The sequence below is a fragment of the Ruditapes philippinarum genome, unplaced genomic scaffold, assembly GCF_026571515.1.
Source record: "Ruditapes philippinarum isolate M1 unplaced genomic scaffold, ASM2657151v2 ctg32_1_1_1_1, whole genome shotgun sequence".
Lineage (NCBI taxonomy): Eukaryota > Metazoa > Mollusca > Bivalvia > Venerida > Veneridae > Ruditapes > Ruditapes philippinarum.
The window spans coordinates 1,072,656-1,097,500 of NW_026860502.1; the positions used below are offsets into that span (position 1 = coordinate 1,072,656).

Consider the following 24,845-nt stretch of genomic DNA (forward strand, 5'->3'; position numbering starts at 1 on the left):
ATTCAGATCTAGATTTGTGTTGGTTTGGATCTGTTTGTCCTAGTTAGTATTCAGTATCATACACAAAAGAATCATATATATGGATCTATGCATGATCCAATGCGACATAAAAGTATATAATAAATGATAAAGTGTTCTAGAACAAAATATTTATTATTATTATTATAATTATTATTATTACTGTTTTTATTATTATTATTATTATTATTATTATTATTATTATTATTATTCATACATGTATACGTACATGTTCACTTCAGAAATATTCCAAAAGTATTTCATAAGATTTTCCAAATTATGTATTTTATTTTATAATGTCTTTATAAGTATTTGGAAAACATGCTCATTGTAGATCAATCCACTTTAAAGATAAAGTCTGATTCCGTCGAACTGTGGAGTTATATGATCTAAGTATGTGTGATTATGTTTTAATTCCGTATGTTTGAAAAATGATAACTATGACCTTATTCAGTATGACTGTAATGTATGATTGTATGGCCTGAAAACGTGTGGTTGTGTGGATATGTTCTGATATCTGCATTCGGCTATGTTTCAAAGCGTGCGTTTTCTTATCAAATATGAATCAATTAAAGATATTAAAATCAATTAATTAGGGATGATTGATTAATGACGTGATGTCACATTGTTACGTCACATTATTTTAATTACATGTATGGATGCGTGAATTCCTTTTTATTTCTTGACAATGTCTCTGTTTGATAATTCTTGATACATGTAGTATGCCCTTCTTTTCTTTCTACATGTATTTCAAATGTGCTCGTTTAATGCCTTTTTATATGTTATTTAAATGCATTATATATATATATATATATATATATATATATATATATATATATATATATATATATATATAATATATATATATATATATATATATATATATATATATATATATATATATTCAAGTCATGCCCGGCTTTTTTATGAATTGCTAGTCCTGTAGTTGCCAATAACTTTAAAGAAATAATTGGACATTTATACTGATATATATATATATAGAAATAATTGTTTATAAAGGGAAAAAAAGACTTGCTGTGTGTTTCTTTATAACAGTTATCAAAGTTCAATATTGCTTTCATTATGTTTTATAACTGAAGAGTATTGTGGGAGGCCGAACTACTGTGCTCATCCGGTCGTATGCATTTTACCTTGATAACCTTTTGCACAACCCCTTTTGAGATTGACCATACGAAGCTAATGAAGAGCTGTCCTACTCTCCCAGGCGTCCGCCTTCGCGTCCAGACTTCTGGTTAAAGTTATTTGTGCAGTCAAAAATTCTTTATTTCTTATGGGATCTACTTTAAACTTTATATGCCTGCTCTTTGGTGACATAACTCTAGCACCAACATTTTAAAAAATATCCACCCTTTTCTTTGACAATTATCATACTATACGTTAAATTCTTTATTTCACAAGGAATTTACATCAAATATATGTTCATATCATCACCCACATAATATGGTGCTTCAAAGTGTTGTCATTTCCATTACACCATAGACATTTCTGTTTGTATTTTCAATTTTACTTTCATTAACATGCATAATATGTGATGCAAAAATTTTGGGCGTTTGAGTGCTTTGTTGATGTTGATACAGAAATATACTTGTATTGTAATTATTATTGTTTTCGTAGTTTTGTCTTTCATCGCTGCCTCCATTATTGAATAAGTCAAGTGTGATGTCTCCCCTGACAATTATTCTAGTTGTCATTAAAGTTATTGACAGACTGCGTTAAAACTTTATAATATATTGACTCGCTATTGGTCAGCTAGTATTAGCCACTAGCTGATAAGCCCCGCCTAAATTCACCTGACATCGCCTCTCTGTAGTATCATTAGTACATAGATTTAGAAACCGATTGGCTGCGTTATTTAATCTCGTCCAGTTATATAGCAGACATTACATTGGCGAAAGTAAGAAAAATGGACTCGTACAAAAAAAACACAAAAGAAATGAAGAAATACGCAGACAGGCATTTAAATACTCGGATAATAACATATAAAATTGGACAGAAAGTGCTTATTCTAAACAAACATCAAACAAAAATACTCAAAATGGAATAATGAAATATACATACTTATTGGACAAACGGGAAATCAAGTGAAATTAAAATCAAGACACAATGACATTTTGAGAAGGCATATCACTCAGATCCGTCCATTTTATCAGAAATAAACTGTCAGACACATTCTCAATGAAAACAAACTGCCATTATACTAAGAAAATTAATGACATGTCTTTTTAATTAAATAGCAACAAACGTTATCTTTCAAACTGCTAGAGAAAACATTCACTATACAAAATATGTCATTTCTATCCACAGTATACAACAGAAATATTTTTCTTCTTCTGGCCTACGATATACTGCCATTCGCTAATTAAATTATATAAGATAGTGGGAACTTTGACCTCCGACACCTTAATATAGGGCTCATCGTGAGGTCGGGGGTAGTCCTGACTCCCGACCGCCACTTGGGGAGTGCACCTGGCACGGCCTGGGGCGCGTATCATCACAGGAAGACCTTATTGGAGCTTCCATGCCCCAGGTCGTGCTCTGGTTGAGTTCAGAACTTTTCTCTAAAATACATTATAAATTATATTCAGTCCACTTTGCATTAAAAAAAAACAACAAAACACTTGAATATTAGGTAACTTAAACTAAAAGGAAGTAAATCTTCTATGTTAAGCTATTTTTGTTATCTCCCCTCATCTGCCTTTCGCACTCCATAAAATTGAGATTATTCAAATAACCATGGAATTTCTATACCCTATCTTTTTATGCTCCCCGGAAAATTTCGGGGTAGCATATAGTCGTCGGGTTGTCCGTCCGTCCGTTCGTCCATCAGTCAGTCCGTCCGTACGTACGTCCCGAATTCGTGTCCGGCCCATAACTTTTTTGTTTAAAGTCGGAATTTACAGCTATTTCACAGAAATGATCACAATATTAAGACGACGTGTCGCGTGCAACATTTGGGTCGCTACCTTGAAGGTCAAGGTCACAGCATGACCTTGCAGCAAAATCATGTCTGGCCCATAACTTCGTTATTTGAAGTCGGATTTTACAACTATTTCACAGAAATGATCACCATATTGAGACGACGTGTCACGCGCAACATTTGGGTCGCTACCTTGAAGGTCAAGGTCACAGCATGACCTTGCAGCAAAATCGTGTCCGGCCCATAACTTCGTTATTTGAAGTCGGATTTTACAACTATTTCACAGAAATGATCACCATATTGAGACGACGTGTAGCGCGCAGCATTTGGGTCGCTACCTTGAAGGTCAAGGTCACAGCATGACCTTGCAGCAAAATCGTGTCCGGCCCATAACTTCGTTATTTGAAGTCGGATTTTACAACTATTTCACAGAAATGATCACCATATTAAGACGACGTGTCGCGCGCAACATTTCGGCTGTTTTTACATTTTGAACTTTGTCTGTGACATAACTCTGACAATACAAGAGGTATACCTTCCTGTGTCCAAAACCTATTCGGAGAGCATCACCCGGTTCAACCGGCTCTTGTTTGTTATTGTTTAACATTCGACTTCTTCAGGGATTTTAAGTTCATGAACTTTTAGCTACTTGCATGTTATTCTTCTGAGAAAAAGGCAGATGCAATATATTGACTCGCTATTGGTCAGCTAGTATTAGCCACTAGCTGATAAGCCCCGCCTAAATTCATCTGGCATCGCCTCTCTGTAGTATCATTAGTATATAGAGTTAGAAACCGAACTGCTGCGTTGTTAAATCTCTCTACTCATGCTTGTCCAGTAACTATGATATAGCAGACATTACATTTTCATTGGTGTGTAAAGGTGCATGACTATGCCAATTACATGTACTGGCATACAATTTGAAACCTAGATTTATCACCCCATTCTTCTTTTTTTTCCTCAAAAAAATATAAATAAATAAAATAAAATAAAATACACAAATCTTCCATGGACTTCGTTTTCCCGACCTTTTCAAAAAAAACAAACAAACAAAACAAAAAAAAAATGTACTGTTATCAAGCATCGGAAAAACTTAATTTTTACATTGTTTAGATAAATCACAAAATTGAATACACACGCATGTGTACATGTTCATGATCAGATGCAGCAATTAAAATGACGGATACATGTATTACATATCTGAAATACACTACACAGATCATGAACGGAAAAACAAAACGTGTAGAGTGAGAAAGAAATTGAAATACGATAAGCACTTTTATCTATTGAATAAGTGTCAAGAACAGCTTTACACAACTGTATATAGGAAAAAAACAACACATTTAAAATAAACATTATTTACTTGTGTTTACCGTAAACTAATCTAAAACTTGTGTTACACATACATTGATTAACGATTAACATAATCTAATACTATAATGACTCAAATCTTATCTGTAAACATAAACTTAAATTCAACATAAACTGTCAATTTCAGCAGAAACAATGACAATTCAAATAATCAAATGTTAACATAAACACGCAATATCAATGCAAATAATAAAGTTTGAACATAAACACAATGTCAATGCAAAACAATCAAATTGTAACATAAATATACAATTTTTAACACAATTTCTAACATAAATTTTTACACAAACAATGAAATGCCAACATTAATAGACATAATTTCATAAACGATAACAAAATAACATTCTAGGTGTAAACTATAAAGAAACAGGCTTTACTAATCTGTCAATTTTAGTATTTGAAAATGACTTAGAACAGATTGTCATAACTTCAACAGTACTTAATGTTTATTTTTAATTAGAAATTGAACAGTACCACTCAACATTGACTATTTAACATTAATAAGGAAAATGCCAAGCTCAAATTCGTTTTTAAAGAAGACTAGCTAGGTATACTTCAAAATATCTAAAGCCATCAAACTTTAATATCAGACCAGTAAAACATACGTGAAACATTCCTATTTTTCTTGGGTCTTAGGTCATAGGTTAAATAGTGGTTGTCCTGCTTTACTGGTGGATGAAGACCTTAGGCGCCCTTCCGTGCAAACAGGCACCTAGAAAAGATGTCTAAAAACATAGTCAAAGCAAACTTAACTAACATAACTGAATATGTTAACGATCGAATATGGATTTTGCAAAATACAGTTCATTTTTTACAGAGCGGCCTTCTATACAGCTATAACTCTGTTACAAAAGCAGTTTATAACATTCTCCCTAAAGTAATCCTTTGTCTAATATCCAAAATATTTCGTCTTCCACTGGATGGTGTTCTAAATTAAAGAGTCTTCACTGTATTCGTATCTGTTAAAAAAACTTGAACAAACATGTCAAATGAAATTGTGAAACACTAAAACAATCATGGGATTTTTGGAGCCAGTTTGCCCGGGCATGCTTTGTTAATATACATTCTAAACAGTTTAACTTAAATTGTATAATACAAGTTGTTGGTAGACACAGAATGTAGGTGATGTTATATATCTTTCTTTACCTCTGTATGTATATGTAAATGATAAAACATTTGACTCCTTATTTTCAGCATAACGTATGCCATTCAGGTTTCTTTCCTTAATAAAACCAAACATTTATTATTTTTGATGGACAAAATCAGTTAAGGTTGTGGTGGAAGGACCATGTTTTCAAATATCCGCTCCATCAGATGAGGTAAGTACATTGCATTCTGTTGCTGCATATATTTCCACACCTCTATCATGTCGGTCTGGTTCGAGCAAGCCGCAATCATAAACGTGCACGTGGTCAGTGTCTCCCGGAAGCATTTAATCACGCGTTTACCATGGAGATCATACTCTACACCTCTACCAAACTGGGTGTACGTCAATCCGGGCACGTTCTGTAGAACCACACCGTACAGATATACATCTTCCAGCCAAAAGAATGGTAACATTTTGGCAGATTTCACAAGAGCCGGGACAATATCGTTTGTCATAAATACAGCTGGCCCTTCACAATAAACCGGAAATATGACGTCACCTCTGAACTCGTTCTCGTTTATAAACCATTTCAGTTTCTTGTCCCTCAATATTTGACTGTGGGGGTTTCTATAGCAGTAAAGATGGCGTTTCTGGTTGAGGATTGTTTTAGGAAGAATGTGTGTGTACAATTGTTTCATGTTTAGTATCATGTCATCATCGGCCTTTAAAACGATCTTAGCGTTTCGGCAACGCTCTGCCACCCATTTGAAACCCATCGCACCTTTATGTGTTAAGTTGAAATAATGGTCGACAAAGTCCCCTTGAAGAATGTCGCCATATTGCTCGAATTCTTCTTCGATCATTTTCTGAAGAGTTGCGTTTGAAGTTCTTCCTAAAAGCCAGACAACTTTTGTTGTACCCAGACCTTCGTAGTTAGAGTTATTCAGCCATGACCCTCTCATAATTTGTCGTCTGTCAAAATTTGCCGGAGCTGTGTAAGCGGTCACTATCAAAGTTAGGTTTTTCACAGAAGTACACAAATGTTTATTTTCCATTAAATATTCTCGATGTAAAGTTATAGGCACATATTTTGTCCCAATTAACGTGTCTAAACCTGGTTTTAATGTGACCTTTTCAAGATCATATTCGCCTTCATCCTCAATATCTGTCCCATTTTGATACTGATTTAAATGTTGGAGATTATAGTAAACTATCGCGTGTAGTAACCAGATGTTTCCAAGAACGCATAGACTAAGAATGATTTCGTATCTTCCCTTTGATACCCTCATCCCAGCTATTTTTAGCCTTGACAAACGTTTACTGACCTCTTCCAGATGGCCCAAGCCAATCTCTTTCCAGCGTGTTATGTCCTCTTTTGAGAGCATGTTTGTCTAGTTTCTATTTTTAATTCTATTCTAATTAATGTTCAGTATGGTACTCTTTGACTTTTAGGAAACAAATGAGCTCTTTTCAATCTATTGTTTATTGTTTCTTGTTATAGAGTAAATTTTGGCGAGTTTAGATATTGATATTGTTTGTCGGAAATAAATTTGACCGTAGCATTGACCTGAAAGAAACAACACATAAAATTTTAAAGAATCAATAAATTACACTAAATCATTTAACAGATAAGTTATACTGATGTTCTGAAAGCTGGACATTTAAAGGTGCAATAAGCCACATAGCAATTGATTACGATAAACATATAGCAAACTTTATAATGTTTTAGTGATGGATTTAGAACCTTTGGGATGGTCAGGTCCAGTCATTGGCTTTATTTGTCCATGTCAATTGTCAATAAAAAAAAACTCTTAACATTTAAACACAGGTAGGACATCAACTTAATCATAAAACTTGTCTTAAAACCATTTCCATACGAAATAAAAATTATTTACCGACAAGTCTCAATTGATGATAAATATGATTTTTGTAATTAAATTGAATCAAACCAAGTTTATAACTGAGACAAATGTCCCACTCGTAATAAGATGTTAAAATTTACGGAACATTAACAAAGGCTGAGTAAGGTGGGAGTCACGGTCTAACTCCCTAGTGTATGCATATTTTTATCAAAAAATAAACATCGGTGAAAGGAATACCATGTAACATTAAAGTATCTTAATGTTAACATAGTCGTATTTGTCTTCAAAAAAAAATATCTGAAGGCCAATAAAACAATAAAAAAATGGTTTAATAGCTTTATTACTGCGTAGTTTTGTAATATTTCGGAACATATAGTAGAACACTAAAATACTTAAGCAATAAACAAGAAATAAGCTTTTGAGAAGTGAACGTTTTGTTAGAATGTGTTAGTAAAATTTCAGTATCATTCTCGTATATTTAAATAGTTAAATATTAATTTTAAAAAAATAAAAAGCTCCATCTTACCTTATAGTGAATGTAAAGAATTTACTTTCTCTAAAATATTAATTTCCTTGCTGTAAAATTTGAATAGTTCCTGATTTTGTCTGCCTAGATTTCTTAATAACTTAAAGATTTAGATGAAAAGTAATTATATCAGATACTTAATTTATATCAACACGTATCTCTTTGTTAACAGAGAAAAAAAAACCAGGAAAAAAGATCGCCAAAAAAAAGAAAAACAAAGTAAAACTCAAGGATTTGAAGATATGTGATATTTTACAGAATATTCGATAACCAAATGTTGCATTTGGCGATATAACTTCAAGTTCCTACGTTCTTGTTGAGCATATGTTACAGTATCTCGTTGACGTGGAATACGTCAATATATCAATTATAATTTTCTCTCAAGATATTACATTCTTTCAATAACAAAATAACGTTTCATTACCAACACATTTCTGTATATTGTTTTCAGTTTCATTGAGACGAAAACCGTTTACTTTGTGACGTGCAAAACACTATTATCGACACGTGGTTATATACACCAAGAATTCCCGCACCTCATTCGCATCTTGTCCGTGTTTTGCCGTTACTCTTCGGGTGAGATTATGAATAATGGCCGAGATGTTTTGATTGCCCGCACCCACGTCGTCTGCGGAAACGCAGATGGAAAAAAAAAAGATTTTCGCTGTATATTAACAGATATAACAGACCTTTAGAATTTTGATTGAAAATAAAAAGTTCAAATAATTAATAAATCAATTGTAAATTCATGTTAATATATAAATAAGCTAATGTTTGGTCGATAGGCAATGCAGTAGGAATGCTTGTGTTTTTTTTTTCTTTTAAGGAGTTCCGAACTAAGGAAAGAATTTTTTATACGTACATAAAAGTTTGGAATGTATGTATGTATATAGTCTATGTGAAAATGAGGGTCCATCTGCCCGCAAGGGCACAAAAAGCAACTTTCGCTGCCGAGTACGGATGCATGACATGGCATCAGTTATTCTCTTAAATGATTAATTTTAAGCACAAAATGGTGATAATTTACCTTCATGCAATTTTCACAAGCCAAATTTTGAACCAAAAGAAAGGTCACTGTGCGGCGGCCAATGAGAACCTAAATGTACAGTAACATGAAACAATATGAAAAGAAGATATCCCTGAAAATGACTGTTATGCCAGCATAAAACTTGCCTTTAAAGCCGTCACTCTCTGTGGTAGAGGCTCACACTTTCCTCGTCGTCCCTGCCTATTGTCACTACCCGCGACTTTAGTCTGGACTCCAGTGAGAGGCGAAGAAGAATGATGTACCAAAATACTGGAAGTTTAGAGTTGTTTCTCCCATTAAATTATGAAAAACACGATCAACATGGAAGGGCGGCATTCACTGAACGCAACTCTTAACACAGCAAGGAGCCGCAAATCTTCTGCCGATGCCCTGTCCCTCCTCAACGACTTGCAAGTAACGAGGAGAATTGAGAAGTGGAAGTCTTCATCTTGTTGTATATACATCACGTCATTGTATATTTTTGCCCATATAGTTAATATACTGTATGTTACAATGGCAACGTTCATGCAAATTGTATTTTGCACGCTATTATATGTGTGCTTGTTTATATGTTTATCACATAAAGAGGTAGTCTACCCCTAATGCTTTACCTCCACTTCAAGTATTCAAATAGGCTAAAATCACTTGTTATATGTATTGAAACATAGGGGCGTAGGTTCATACACCAGAAGGGGCAAATATTTTTCTTTCTTTTTTCTTTTTAACATTATTTATGTATCTCTCAGATCACTTAGCGGAGAGTAAAAAGTATTTGATTTTAATTATAAAATTATTATAGGTATTTTTTGCTAAATAATGCCAAATTTAATAGCAAATATGATACCAGATATTTTCAAAGTTTAATAAAATAAAAAAAACTACACTGTAAAAGTATTTCATATTTTGCAAGATCATCCAATATACCTTTAAAAAAAATTAGGCCAACTTTGAAAACAGCCCCTCATTGTGGTAAATTTTAGGGATATTTTTAATAAGGCTTTTAACATAGGGTAACATTTTTATACATATTCAAAACATTTTGTTTAGAAACAATCATTTTGCTCGTGCAATTTGTTACCTGAATGTTATTATTTGTTTCTAAACATTGAGCAACAGAAAAACATTTTTTTCCTCATTTCTGAAAAAGAGCCCTTCTAATAGAAAAGTTTTAGTTCAGAAAAATGCCGATAGCTCATAAACCACATAATAAATTTTGTTATATTTTTGCATACAGGTATTAAGGTATATAACTGCCCTATGTTATCAATTTTACAGTCCCTTATTGTGCCCATTAGGGGGTTTCCTTAACTAAATTGATAATTCAACAATCTTCTTCTTCTTCCTCATCTCTAATACATTGAATTCATTAACAATATCTGTATACAGTTTTCGTAGGTATGTATTCACAAACTAGATTAAAATAAAATAAGTTTCACCTGCTCAATACCAATTACCGCATGACACGACTTAATGTACACGTATACCATTTTTTTGATATAGATATTCATACATCTGTAAAATTTATTCAATTGATATAAAGTGTATCTCTCTCTCTAATTGTTTCATTTTATTGACCAACCAAAATAAACTTCCTTGTATCTAGCGTGTCTTGAAGATTAATCATTGTCGGAATCCACAGCATGTAGTCCATACATAACATGCTGAATATTTTAAATGGACTTGTACCACTTCCATTTTTGGGACTGTCCATTATCAATTTTAGGGATATAAATTTGAATATTTAAAATGATGTGCAGGCTGGCCTGGCTTTACACTGTAGGCAAGGGCTTAACGCTTTCAGCTCCAGCACTTTAAGGGTTAATCAATATTTAGATACTTAAAAGTCCATTATGCCTCAGAAATGCTATCATTTTTATTTCTCAAAACCTGTTAATTTTTAGTCTCTTGTTACAGTTTCCAAAAACATACTTTTTTGTTAGATAGATGGTCAGATGAACCGCCTCCGTGGTCGAGGGGTTAGAGTCGATGACTTCTAATCCAGTTACCTCTCTGGCGTGGGTTCGATCCCTGGGAGATGCTTTGGTAGTTTAGCGCGGAGGAAGGTAGTCTAGTACTGGTGTACCTCTCCAGGAACGATGTTTAGGAAACTACCCGCCTATATGACTGAAATACTGTTGAAAAAGGCGTAAAATGAAACAAACAAACAAACAAAAGATGGTCAGATATCTTTGGCATTTTAAGCTATGATGGCAATTGGAATAGTTATAGTGAATTAGTATTGTGTATGGCAGTCAAAATACTACTTTGTTTACATTTTGCAACCTTTTCAACAAACTAACCAACTGCATGTTCGGAGCTACTTTTTCAGTTGTGAAACATCTCATATGCTCTTAATTCCTTAAACACGTATTTGAAAGAGAAATATAGATTACTGATGCATACTGGGCCTTTAACAGACACTTAATTAAAAAAAAAATCAGTATCATTAAAAATGAGTGAGTCCATTCACACGTGACATTGTATAATTAAGGTAAAGCGGAAGTAGTCAAGTTCTACCGATGATGAAGGATAACGCATGTTTTGCTTAATAATAACCGTCTTTTCATTCATTCATTCATTCATTCATTCATTCATTCATTAATTTATTCATTCATTCATTCATTCATTCATTCATTTTTACTCGTCCCCTATTCAAAATGTACAGTGAATATCTAAAATGTATACAAAACATTTATAATTCATATGTAAAAATTCATTCAACTTGATAATGCTATATCGTCACTGTTTCATTGAAGCGTATTAAAATCCGCGCTGATATGATCAAAACCACGGTTAAATTGTTCATGTCTAAACGCCAGTAATATGTATTTTTAGTACACATCTATGGATATAATATTAAAATATGTGTTTCATTGACGTCTCATAGAAAACCAAAGGAATTAGTACAGATTTAAATTTAAATCTAAGGATTGATTTTGAATAGATAGAAATAAATTATTGTATATGATTCCATCATATGTAAATTGAATATAAATTTTAGATATGGGTTTTGTAAGAAGACTTTTAACTAGACGGTCGAAAAGTCTTTGGACAATTTTTATATTGACGTTCATAAATATGATTTTTATTATCAGGATGACATTTAGAAATTTTCCAGAGGACATTACAATGGATGGTAAGTAAACAGTATATGTACATTTATACAAAGATACCTGCTCGTATTTCAAAATGAGAAGTCAATGTTCGATATCTATGCAAAATTATGCAATAAAATTTCACATCCGGTATATCTTATTATAATTTGTATGAAAGAGCTCATTAAAATTGCAGTCTTTCAGTCATTTTCTTTGCTTTATTTCGTAATTTCGGACTTGCGGTATTGAAATGTTCAAATTATTTCAAGTAAGACATTGACAGTATCATAGCTTTTCTAAATGATTTTTTTTAAATAAAGATACAAATTCAAGCGTAAAATGTATATACATGTAGTTTATTATGGCGTTGACATTTTATAGTACATTTTTATATTCGGAACACATTATTTAACGATATTCTTACTTAAACTGTACTATAAACGTATTTTAAAGTTATTTGTTTTATTTTTATTTGGTATATCTATTACCATTATTAACATATTCATCCAACGTACAAATGAATAAACATAATGATGATGTTGATATAATCATATTGTGTTGCACTAAGAAAAGGTTGTATACTTGCAAAGAAAACAGGCTTTTCCTATAATGTAGGTAATGTAATGTAATGTCTATACACTTTAGGTGGACACAATGTGAATACATCATATATGTCGAAAGGACCAAATTAACAGCTTCCCAAACATAATTGGTGATCCTAGAATTTCCTAGATTTCAATAAATTTCTGCAAAAAAAGTATTATAAAAAATATCTTACTAAAATATGAGCTTTAATGAATTTTTATGCGCCTTGTCCAAGCCATCGGTGTATTACATTCACTTACATATGACAATTTAAAGTATCGCTTATAATACAAATGATACAGTTGCATCTATTAAGATATAGATCTCAGTTGTTCAATATGTTTATTTTATATTTCAAGGTTATCCGAGGGAGCAGAAGAAGGTAGTGCAGTTACAGCCATGCCCACAACCGGCGATGATATCTAAGGATTTCAGTCAAAACCGGAACAAAGTGGGCAGTTATCCCTTAGGAGACTCTATCAAATACCTACCTAAACTAGGGCTGCAGGATTTTGACCACGTATCAAGTTACCTGGGTGACCCGGTTATTGTCACGGCCGCTTCATTTAGTCATTTCACTTTTGTCGACGGGTTAGTTAAAAGACTTATAACTAACATGAAGCCGAAGCTGAAAATAGTGGTTTTTGACCTTAGCTTGACTGAATATCAAAAACGAAAGGTAAAACTTTCATATGATGTTTTTATACCTGTTATATATTAAACAGTATATCAATAGTACCCTAGGTCTGTAGAAAATATCAGAACGGATCAGCCATCCTTGAATACACGATGTTTGAATATCTTCATAAAAAACAAAACAAACGATCATCATATCTCGAAAGATTAATAGTCGAATTTGAAACACCCTCTTCGCAACAACAGCAACGCCCCAATTATAAAGCACGTCGCGATGTATTACCTTTTTTTTTTTAGAAATTAATAATATTTTATTGTATTAATATACGCGCAATATTTTACAAACATAATGAAGTGTACATTGTACATACAAAAGGGATTGACCAAAAATTCTATCAACATTATCGTGGGCCCTTCCCTGCATGTATTGGTTGAAATAAGCTGCAAACCAAAATAAAAAAATTCTTTGAACAAATTCTCTTTATATTATTTGAGTTTTTATGACATCGCCAATATATCAGGCCAAGTAACGTACTTTTTATAAAGAAGGGATGTATACGTATAGGTTTTAATTGATCCGGACAATTACTTCTGGATGATCACTGAAAATTCTTTTATTCAAGCTTCATTCAGAGAAAAACCCATTTATCAAGCGATCATAAATTAGAAGAAAATGAAAATTGGGTGTATTCAGACCCCACGTAGTTTGATGAATTATTTATGGGTAATTCAAAAGCAATTGGTGGCAAAATGGTTCTCGAAGAAAAATGACCCCACGGACACACATTCTGACCAAGAGAATTGTTCGTGCCATGTTGTAACTGTCTAGGCGATTGTTTTCATTATCCCACATCGTTTCCTATATTTTTTTAACTATTTTCTATCATTTTAAACGAAAACGTGACGTAAAATTCATTGTATTAACTATATAAAACTTACGGTGGTATACAGAGGTAACATGCGTGTACTTATATTTATTTCGTGCGCACGACTTAGTAACTCGTGCACATGACTTAATTATCTCGTGGCCACGACTTAGTAACTCATGACCACAACATAGTATCTCGTGCCCACTAGATAAATAAAAACGCAAAGCGTTTATAAATCTTAGTATAAATTTGACATAATCTGAGGTCAAGGTATCAGAATCTTAATTAATCTTTAACCCGCAATTAACCTTTACCACCATCCAGCACTTCCTTGTAGTTTGTCTAGGCTCTAAACTGTTGGTAGCTCAATTATTGTATTTAGATATCGGAATCCCTTAAACTTTGAATGGACTGTTCCAAATTGAAAGCGTTACGCTAGTTGGTTTAAGGTTAATTTCTAATTTTTGTGATTTTTTTTTTATTACATTTCGGTACTGGAACATTTTGTTTTCAATCAGAATTTCTTCCAAGGAATCCGTTTTTTTTTCTTCTCTAGTTGAGACGTGCAAAGAATGAGATTGAATCGAGAACTCTACACAGTTAAGTCACCTAGTCTTAATATTTTACAATTTTACAAAAAAATGTTAAATGGGTTTTAACTTTATGTTTAATGGACAGGATTCATATCAGCGAAATGGCATAGAATTAGTGAATGTATTTAACGTCGACCAGTTTATTTACATTAAAGTCTAAAATATAAATTATAAATGGTAGTTTAAGCGAGGCATTTCGTGTAATCGTGTACCATATGAATGGAGAAATTTTAAGTTAAATGTGTTTTAGGTGAATTTTATTATTCTTAATTGCGGATCGTTTTATTTTGTTAAGATAGTCAATCAATCATAACATCAAAGTAAGCATTTTGTGACGTCTCCAGAAGATTTGTTTTTATTTTATTTTTCGGGTACACCAGTTGTCCAACCTGTAGGGCGACCCTGGATATTTTACGTGCCCAGTGTAGAGCACCGATATATGGGACCTCTATATTTATATCTATATTTATGGGAAAGATCCCCAGGGTCATTGATGATAGTACAGGAAATCGAACCTTCAACATCTGGATTAATAGACAAGCGCGGTATCATTCACAGAACAGCTGTTGTTCTTATCACTTTTTATTATTATACGTATCATAAATAGTAGGTTTTAACCTTTGTTCTAGAGAAAGGTGAATCTTGACGTAAACCTGAAAGAAACGCATATAGAATTATCATGCACGAAATGTAATAAAGATGGGAACATCCACCTAATGAGGAAAAAAGCTTTATTAACCCATTACCAGATATACACGCCTTTAACGCCTTTTTCATCACCCTTTTTGTTATCTCAAATTGTGAAAAATGCCTTATTTAGGCCCCAACACTTGCTTTTGTTTGAGAAATGTTGTTTAAAAAAGTGACCACTTTTCGGCGCCGCCCTCTATCCAAAAGATACATCAGGGGGCTGCCAGAAGGGGGATGTACCCCTTCTGTTTGGGGGTTTGAAGGGGTGGCCCTCATCGCCAAGAAAATTTTGGACTTATGAGAGGCTAGAAATGACCCCAGGTTGATCATAAGGTAACGAGTAACCAACGCCGAAAAGCCTTTGACTTTATCTCAATCCCAATTTTTGATAGAAAAATCCACGCAAAATAGTGTTTTTTTTTGGCAATTTTGAGATGTCCTCTTGTTGCCATGGTAACAGGAAATTTAAGACTGAGCATGTAGTTACAAAGGCAATGGTCCAGTTAACATTTGTGCCAAGTTTGATTAGTATTGAAGTAGTTTTTATAGTTTTATAGCAATTTGAACTTGTAACGGAAGACTTTTCAATGAAATGCCATTTTACACAAAATGCTCATGCAGTAATGGGTTAATCAATGCATACTAATTATCCGCTCCGGCTGCCTCTGGAGCCACAATTTACGGTCATGTGGTTACTTTATTCAAATTGAAAACCAAACCAGGAGATTTGCGATTGTTTTACCTAAGTTAGAGACATGTATTCGTGATTTTATCAAAGTGTTTTCCCACCAAGTACTATATCAAGTCACGTTATATAAACAAAAACGAACAGAAAATAACAAGATTTTAAGTTAAATTTTATTTTAGTATAATAATGTTATTACGTCTGTCAAAGGACTAGTGTAATTACGATTATCAATTGGACACTTACTTCCATGGGCTTGTATGACTTACACTATACATATAAACACTATATATACACTATAGTAGAGTACTGCATATATCATCCCCTTTTTGTATATATTTTATTTTACAGATATGTGAAGATGGGAATTGTGTCCTCCGAAAGTTCCCGTACAATGAGTATCCAGCTTTCTTAAAGGAGAAAAAACACACCATAGCCTGGAAGCCCGTTCTTATACAGGTATATATTACCATCATGTTATATGGTATATACAGGTATATATTACCATCATGTTTTATGATATATACAGGTATATATTACCAATGTGTTACATGGTTTATACAGGTATATATTACCATCATGTTATATGGTATATACAGGTATATGTAACTATCATCAGGTATATGTAACTATCATCTTATATATTAAATATACAGGTATATATATAATTATCGTCTTATATATCATATACATGTATATATTATCTTCAGCTGATATATTATATACAGGTATATATTATCGTCAGCTGATATATTATTTACAGGTTTATATTATTATTATCTTATACATTATACACAATTATATATTATTATCAGCTGATATATTATATACATGTATATATTATCGTCCGCTGATATGTTATACACAAGTACATATTATTATCAACTGATATATTATAAACAGGTATATATTATCGTCAGCTGATATATTATATACAGGTATATATTATCGTCAGCTGATATATTATTTACAGGTTTATATTATTATTATTTTATACATTATACACAAGTATATATTATTATCAGCTGATATATTATATACATGTATATATTATCGTCAGCTGATATATTATATACATGTATATATTATCGTCAGCTGATATATTATACACAAGTACATATTATTATCAGCTGATATATTATATACAGGTATATATTATCGTCAGCTGATATATTATATACAGGTATATATTATCGTCAGCTGATATATTATTTACAGGTTTATATTATTATTATTTTATACATTATACACAAGTATATATTATTATCAGCTGATATATTATATACATGTATATATTATCGTCAGCTGATATATTATATACATGTTTATATTATTATTATCTTATACATTATACACAAGTATATATTATTATCAGCTGATATATTATATACAGGTATATATTATCGTCAGCTGATATATTATATACAGGTATATATTATCGTCAGCTGATATATTATAAACATGTATATATTATCGTCAGCTGATATATTATATACAGGTATATATTATCGTCAGCTGATATATTATATACAGGTATATATTATTATCAGCTGATATATTATATACAGGTATATATTATTATTATCAGCTGATATATTATATACAGGTATATATTATCGTCAGCTGATATATTATTTACAGGTTTATATTATTATTATCTTATACATTATACACAAGTATATATAATTATCAGCTGATATATTATATACATGTATATATTATCGTCAGCTGATATATTATTTACAGGTTTATATTATTATTATCTTATACATTATACACAAGTATATATTATAATCAGCTGATATATTATATACAGGTATATATTATTATTATCAGCTGATATATTATATACAGGTATATATTATCGTCAGCTGATATATTATTTACAGGTTTATATTATTATTATCTTATACATTATACACAAGTATATATAATTATCAGCTGATATATTATATACATGTATATATTGTATCATAGTTTGGGAACCTTTCTGTTGAAAAAGTGTCAGAGTTAAATCGTATAAATATACATGCACAGTGCGGTAACTGGAGTGCAGGTATCAGTTACCCGCACTCCAGATCATGCCCGTTGATTGGCTCATTTTTGCTGGGGTTTACATATTGTGACGGCAGAGAAAGGGAAAGCGGCAGAAATATCATATTCAGATGCTCGATCATTGGTTACTTTTTCCCGGGGTTTAAAATTGTGACAACAGGGAACGTGTTTTTATGTTTGACTATGATACAAAAGAGAAAGAACACCAAAACACTCGGCAATCTGATTTATACTCGGGGGCTACGCCCCCTCGTACAAATCAGATAGCCTCGTGTTTCGGTGCTCTTTCTATTACTTATCGTCAGCTGATATATTATTTACAGGTTTATATTATTATTATCTTATACATTATACACAAGTATATATTATTATCAGCTGATATATTATATACAGGTATATATTATCATCAGCTGATATATTATTTACAGGTTTATATTATTATTATCTTATACATTATACGCAAGTATATATTATTATCAGCTGATATATTATATACATGTTTATATTTTACGCAGCTGATATTTTATATGCATGTTTATATTATCGTCAGCTGATATATTATATACAGGTGTATATTACTATTAACTTATATATTATATACAGTAATGTATTATCTTTATTTTATATATTGTTGGTTTTAACCGTTTAAATTCATATTGCCATCGTGTTTAGATATAAAAATTAGAAACACATTTAACATGACGTTATTTTACATTGTTGGGTACAGTATAGAATTCTTATTAAAGAGTACAGCACTATATTAAATGAGACATTGGTCGAATCTGATATAGCTTTTGCAGCTGAGTACGAGTGCAATAGAGTCAGTAATGTTCTCAATATATAAGGACATCCCTATTTCAAGGCACCATTTTGTGATATTTTGACAGAGCTTTGTTACTTAAATTACAATAAGGATTTGTTACGGATTTTTGGACTCTAAAAAAGAAAACGATGCTAGATGGAGTATGATATACATTTGATATATATATTTTTGGACTCTAAAATGAAAACGAGGCTATGTGGGTGCGATATGTATTTGATATGACCGTTTTGGACTCTGGAATTAAAAACGAGACTAAATTGATATACCTATAGGGTTTTTTATTGGAACATCGCGTGGAGCAGACGGTGAAAGTGCATTGTTTAATTTTATAACGTTTGAAATAATATGCAATATTCCATAGTTAATAAATAAGTTCATATACAACCTGTATCTTTCTTTGCTGTCAAAAATTAAAAGCTGAAAGGTAGAAATTACGTATCAGGGCGAGGTTGACGTAAATTGATATGTAATTACAATGACACGATAGATAGCCGCAATTATATGAGTAAACCACTTATTCTATAACTGTTTTGTTCGGTTGTAATGCAATAAACAAGTAATTTGCATGGTTATGCCTGATAAATTACGCAACGCATGTAATGTAACTGGAGTTTTATTGTTTTGTTTTTTTTGTTGTTGCTTGGTTGGGTAACGTTTACGCCGATTTACTTAGACTGCAAACTGTAGACAGTATAAATGGGGTATAAATTGATAGATAATGTCGTTTTGATAAATGATTCAAATAGAAAGGTTTTATTTGCAAAATGTAAAAGGAGGACTACCGTGATCTCAAGATTATTTTGCAACCCACTCAAATGTTTTTTTTGTGTTGTGCATATTTTGATCATTTGTTGAAGTCCATACATATGTAGTTAAGATATATGTGATGGTATGTTGGTTTTTGTTGCAAAATATTAGTTGAAACGAGCAAAGAAAAATAAAAGTAGAGTTTCCTGATTTAAGGTATTATACGGACATTCATTTTTGCAAAATGATTTACCGTCACATAAATGAGCCGAGCCGCGCCACGACAAAACCAACATAGTGCGTTTGCGACAAGCATGGATCCAGACCAGCCTACGCATCCGCGCAGTCTGATCAGGATCCATGCTGTTCGCTATCGGTTTCTACACTGGTTATAGAGTTTGTAAGCGAACAGCATGGATCCTGATCAGACTGCGCGGATGCGCAGGCTGGTCTGGAGCCATGCTGGTCGCAAACCCACTATTTTGGTTTTGTCATGACGCGGCTCAAATGTTTACTTTAATGCCACGATACCATTACATATGAAAGTGCACACACAGCTGCACCCGAAGTCTTCTGCGTTTATTTACAAATCATAATACATGTATATAAAAGCTGTTCAACAGTTATATAATATATAAACAAACATATTACTATGATCGAAGTTATATGTACGTGTACATATAATAATATATGTTCTGCTCTGTCTGTCAATGTGGCGGTTTATTTTTTGAAGTAAAATAAGACTTTGATTTCGGGAATTAACATCAAAGGGGTTGCGTTACTTTGTCATGCAGGGTTTTTGTGTACAATGTATAAATAATCATGTTAAGTCAAGGCAAATTGACTTAAAGAATATGAAACTATAATTATATCTGAAACAAAAAATTATTGTTTGGATTTTAAAAAAGAATACTTCCAAAAGTGCTTGTATGGAATAAAAATGGCAATGAATTGCCTCAAAGCGAAAGGTCATTGCTAAACGGATAAAACTCTACTTAATATAGCAAAATGATATTTTGTTCCGGAATATTTTATTCTGTTGATATACAATATTCATGTGTATTAAACAACAGAGACTTTCTATGTTACAACTTAGTCGGGAATCAACCATAAAATAATGGAAGAAATATAATTTTACTGTTGATAGTTTTTATAAAAATATCTCGTTAGTTATAGAATTATACCCTTTAAAATTAACAACTTTTCTTTTTCAGATGGCTCTTCAAGAATTTGGCTTTGTTATATGGATGGATTCCGCTGTTTATTTACCAGACGGAAATTTACAACCGGGTATTGATATTGCACGCACCCACGGAATCGCCGCCGGGCACAAGAGGGTGACACACCCAGACATCAACATTGCATTCGAAACCGATAATGCCACGTTCAACAGCCTCGGGGAGAAACCATGTGCATTTCAAACAAGTTTTAAATTCAATGCAGCTTTTATATTCATCAGGCGAAGTTCGTTAACTTATAAGTTTATCATGAGACCCTGGATATCATGCGCTCTAACAGAGACTTGTATCATGTCAGACCGGGAACCAAATTCCAAATGTGTAGATGCGGATAAGTTTGGATACTGCCATAGATTCGACCAATCTATATTCAGTATCATTCTAAATAGATTATATCATACTAAACTAGCTGAGATAGATCTTGGAAACAAGGTGAAATGGACGAAATGTTACAGGAGGGATTCTGTTGTTATATTTAACGAAATGGTGTTTAAAGACAGTGATTCTGATATCGTTCAATGTCCGTTGTAGTTACCCATTGGACATGGATAGGAGTATGTAGCCTAGAATGCTGCATGAATCTATATCATGGTTAAAAATATATGGGGGGTTTGTAGCAAACTGGTTGTAAGAAGGAGTTTTCACCAATTCTACCGGACGATTACACAGCTGTCAAATCTATATTGAACGGGGCACTATCGGAGTATGATATAGGTTTAACGGCTCCTCATCAACAATCATTCTATGACATCTACGTAACCATGGCAACTACGTCCTATGGCTAAATCTATACAAAACAAATTTGTGCAAAAAATCTGTACACATTATTTTCTGAATCAATAAAGATTTCTGTACAAAATGCTTTCAAGACAACATGCAAAACAAGTCAAATAACATCAGTATTGTTGTCAATAAACAATATGAAAAATATGAAATTGATATAAATGTTTGAACCTTAAAATGCAAATGAGACTAGATGGAGAATGGTATGCATTTGATATAGATATTTTGGACTCTGAAATATAAAATTGATGCTATGTAGGATATCATATGCCTTTTATATTAATATATTGGACTCTGAAAATGAAAACGAGGCTATATGTTTGTGATATGCATTTGATATGGGTGTTTGGACTCTTAAAATGGAAACGAGGCTAAAATGATGAAATTTGATCCGATAATGATTTCTATTGGAACAACACGTGTTCTAAACAATTTAAGTTAATTGGTTTTGTTTTATAAGGTGATAAGCATAAAAATACATGTATTCCACAGGGAATGGACTCTTAACCTAACACAAGGAACATAGCTGTAAAGAATGTTATGTTATGTTTCTATTATATATTTGCTGATGTTATTTTCTTAAACTAATTTGTTATGTCTAAGGACAATTGTTGCATACTGGTAACTAAGACCGAAATGGACAATTTTCGTGTTAATTATTGTGTGTTTTACATTACCTTAATCTTATATCATTTGGGTTACATATTTTGATGTAATCTACGGTGTCCGGTCTGCGCCAACTAAAATATCACCTGTTTATGATATTTTGAGCGTAAATTTTTATATTCGCGATAAATTAATATGAGTAATTTCCTGAAATATCACTATATATTATATCTAACGAAATTATAATAATGGCGACAAAATAGATATTTTAACTAAAGCGAAAAGGACACCGTAGAAATCTGCAACTTAGGGGCCAGTTAATGAAGGTATTATTGTATTATTTTATTCATTCCGAAATTTGTATATACGGTATAGTGGGTGTCACTATGTTGTAGTGTTATATAGAATCTTCTTTTGTGGCGGGATTGTACAATTGATTACACTTTTAGATTGTACAAAAATGATTTGCTTTTCGAATTTTCTATGACAATAAAGGGGAAAAATATGGAAATATGCTTTTTTTAGTCAACTCTGTAGTCTGTTAGCCTCTTATGAAATAAAAGCGTAAACATATTTGAATATATTTATAACAAAAGAATCTGAGCAGATTTTTGCAAAGAATAAATACATGGCGCGTATCCTTATTGGTACCCTTGGAAAGTTAATAGCCCAGCTTTTGTATTTGGATATTGAAATACTTTAAACCTTGGATTGACTGTTTCAAACATGAGGAACCCATGTCGCAAATTCAGAAGTGCTGTTTAATGGTTAACGATTTAGACTTGATAGTTGAATCATGTCATCAAAAAAAATTCACGTCTCAGCTCAGTAATCATAATCATTAAACCTTGTGAATTACATCTGATTACGACTGACCAGGCTTTGGAAACAAGGTAAATGTAGAGATAATAGACTAAGTGCTATTCAGCGGGCACCAAAAGGTTCACTGCCTTGATAACACAATAAGAATGTCCCATAAATTATCAAGAATTTGAGCCAGTTTTATAGTTACAGACGTGCTTCACACAGGGTGAAAAAAAACCCTTGAAAAATATTGGATAGTTTTATACGCGCTGTAAAAAAGGTTTGTTATAACTGTATGTGTATATGTATGTGTTTGTGTGATATACGTCTATTAATTTGAAATTGTGAAAAACTATTTTTAGGAACAAAAAGGATAAGAAAACATTGATTATAATAAGTATAAGCTTACTTGTTTACTGCTGATATACCGATAAATTAACAGATGTCGATGTCATTACACATTATTGTTATAAAATTATAAAATTTGATCTGCATAAATTTGACGGACGTTGTTCAAGCTGTCTTTTTATCATCAGTCAATTTTAATCAAATACTTTAATAATGGAACTGACATGTCATATTTATTTTTCGTACTGAACACATGGGAGATAACTCCAGGGTCGTTAAAATTCCAAATTTCTATACAGTGAATCCCCTTTACTCTGCTTCTTAGGTAAAGGAGGCAGTTCGCAGTTTCGGTCATTTAGTTTCGAATTGGCCAGGGTCAAATTTACAAATAAGAAGCAGTTTTGAAATTGAAGTGGATATTTGAGGTTCTAAATATAAAATGTTACAATATTTCAAGTTTCAGTGACTAGTATTGTGTTTCAGTTATTTAGTAAAATTGAATATAGTGGCGTTGACCTTGCATTACAGTATGAGAGAGTACCTGTCGGGTGCAAATGTGTGATTTTGGAGCTAGTCGGTGTTTTAAAGGGTATGCAGAAGATTTAAAATAGTGAAAGTTGATTGCATGTCTACCCGTTTGGATAGTGCATTGTAACACTATAGCATGTGATTAATTTTGTGACGTTAATAAATTTTGTTATTTTGCGAATAGGGGTAATCCATGCTTTTTGTCGTTGATTTTCGCGACCGAAACAATGAAAAACACAAGGCTATGTGTCAGAAAACTAGAAGGTGGACATGTATTTTTAATTGTTTGATGTAAGATACATATGTAAGGTTTTGGATGTGACGCAGTCAGTTGTTTGCCGAGAAGCCTTGAATACTGTGTATTGCCCTCAAACTAGTAAACATGGGAGATAATTCTAGTGGTTAATGGTAGTTTCGAAACAGGGCCGGATATAATTTTTATGCAGCTACAATGTAAATATTTCCCGATATTGATTGGACTTTATGAATGAAAAAAAAAGAAGAAATAAAGTATATACATTGATGTAGGGTGCTCTTACAGTTAAAGCATACATTCCAAACGTGTCTAACCTTGCATGAACACAACTTTTGGGCTCTTTCCGCCATATTTCGATAAACGGAATATATCCAAATTATGTCCCCTTGGTTGCCAAACTTCACGTGAATACTATTAACCCGCTCACTAGTCAATATAGTGGCCATATATTAATGTCTGAAAAACGACAATCAGACCAACTCTGGTTTCACTTCAATGTCACGAATAAATCTTTCGCCTTTTACTAAAGATTTCCGTGCAGTGGAACAAACAATGAGTCTATAGACTTATTTCTGATGTCCCTGTAATAAGGGATTAATAAATTACATCTAGACCATTATCAGTGTTGAACTGAATAGCAAAATGGCATAATTATCACTAGAGTACTGTTGTAGA

The 24,845-nt window shown here is 32.4% G+C and overlaps 2 protein-coding genes and 1 non-coding gene across 3 annotated transcripts; 2 read left to right on the forward strand and 1 right to left on the reverse strand.

Annotated features, from left to right (window-relative positions):
• Positions 1-4,298: 4,298 nt before the first annotated feature.
• Positions 4,299-8,105, reverse strand: LOC132760359 (beta-1,3-galactosyltransferase 1-like). Its single transcript, XM_060752344.1, has 2 exons — positions 7,803-8,105; positions 4,299-6,981 (listed from the first exon to the last, which is right to left on the reverse strand). The coding sequence occupies exon 2, from the start codon at positions 6,797-6,799 to the stop codon at positions 5,594-5,596; it is 1,206 nt and encodes a 401-aa protein (XP_060608327.1). The 5' UTR covers positions 6,800-6,981; positions 7,803-8,105; the 3' UTR covers positions 4,299-5,593.
• Positions 8,106-11,587: 3,482 nt separating this feature from the next.
• Positions 11,588-21,754, forward strand: LOC132760360 (uncharacterized). Its single transcript, XM_060752345.1, has 4 exons — positions 11,588-11,965; positions 12,869-13,188; positions 16,334-16,441; positions 20,822-21,754. Exons 1-4 carry the CDS (start codon positions 11,833-11,835, stop codon positions 21,374-21,376), a joined length of 1,116 nt encoding a protein of 371 aa, XP_060608328.1. The 5' UTR covers positions 11,588-11,832; the 3' UTR covers positions 21,377-21,754.
• Positions 21,755-24,646: 2,892 nt separating this feature from the next.
• On the forward strand, positions 24,647-24,766 carry LOC132760396 (U5 spliceosomal RNA). Its single transcript, XR_009629847.1, has one exon. It is a non-coding gene; the product is annotated as a U5 spliceosomal RNA (small nuclear RNA).
• The last annotated feature ends 79 nt before the right edge of the window (positions 24,767-24,845 follow it).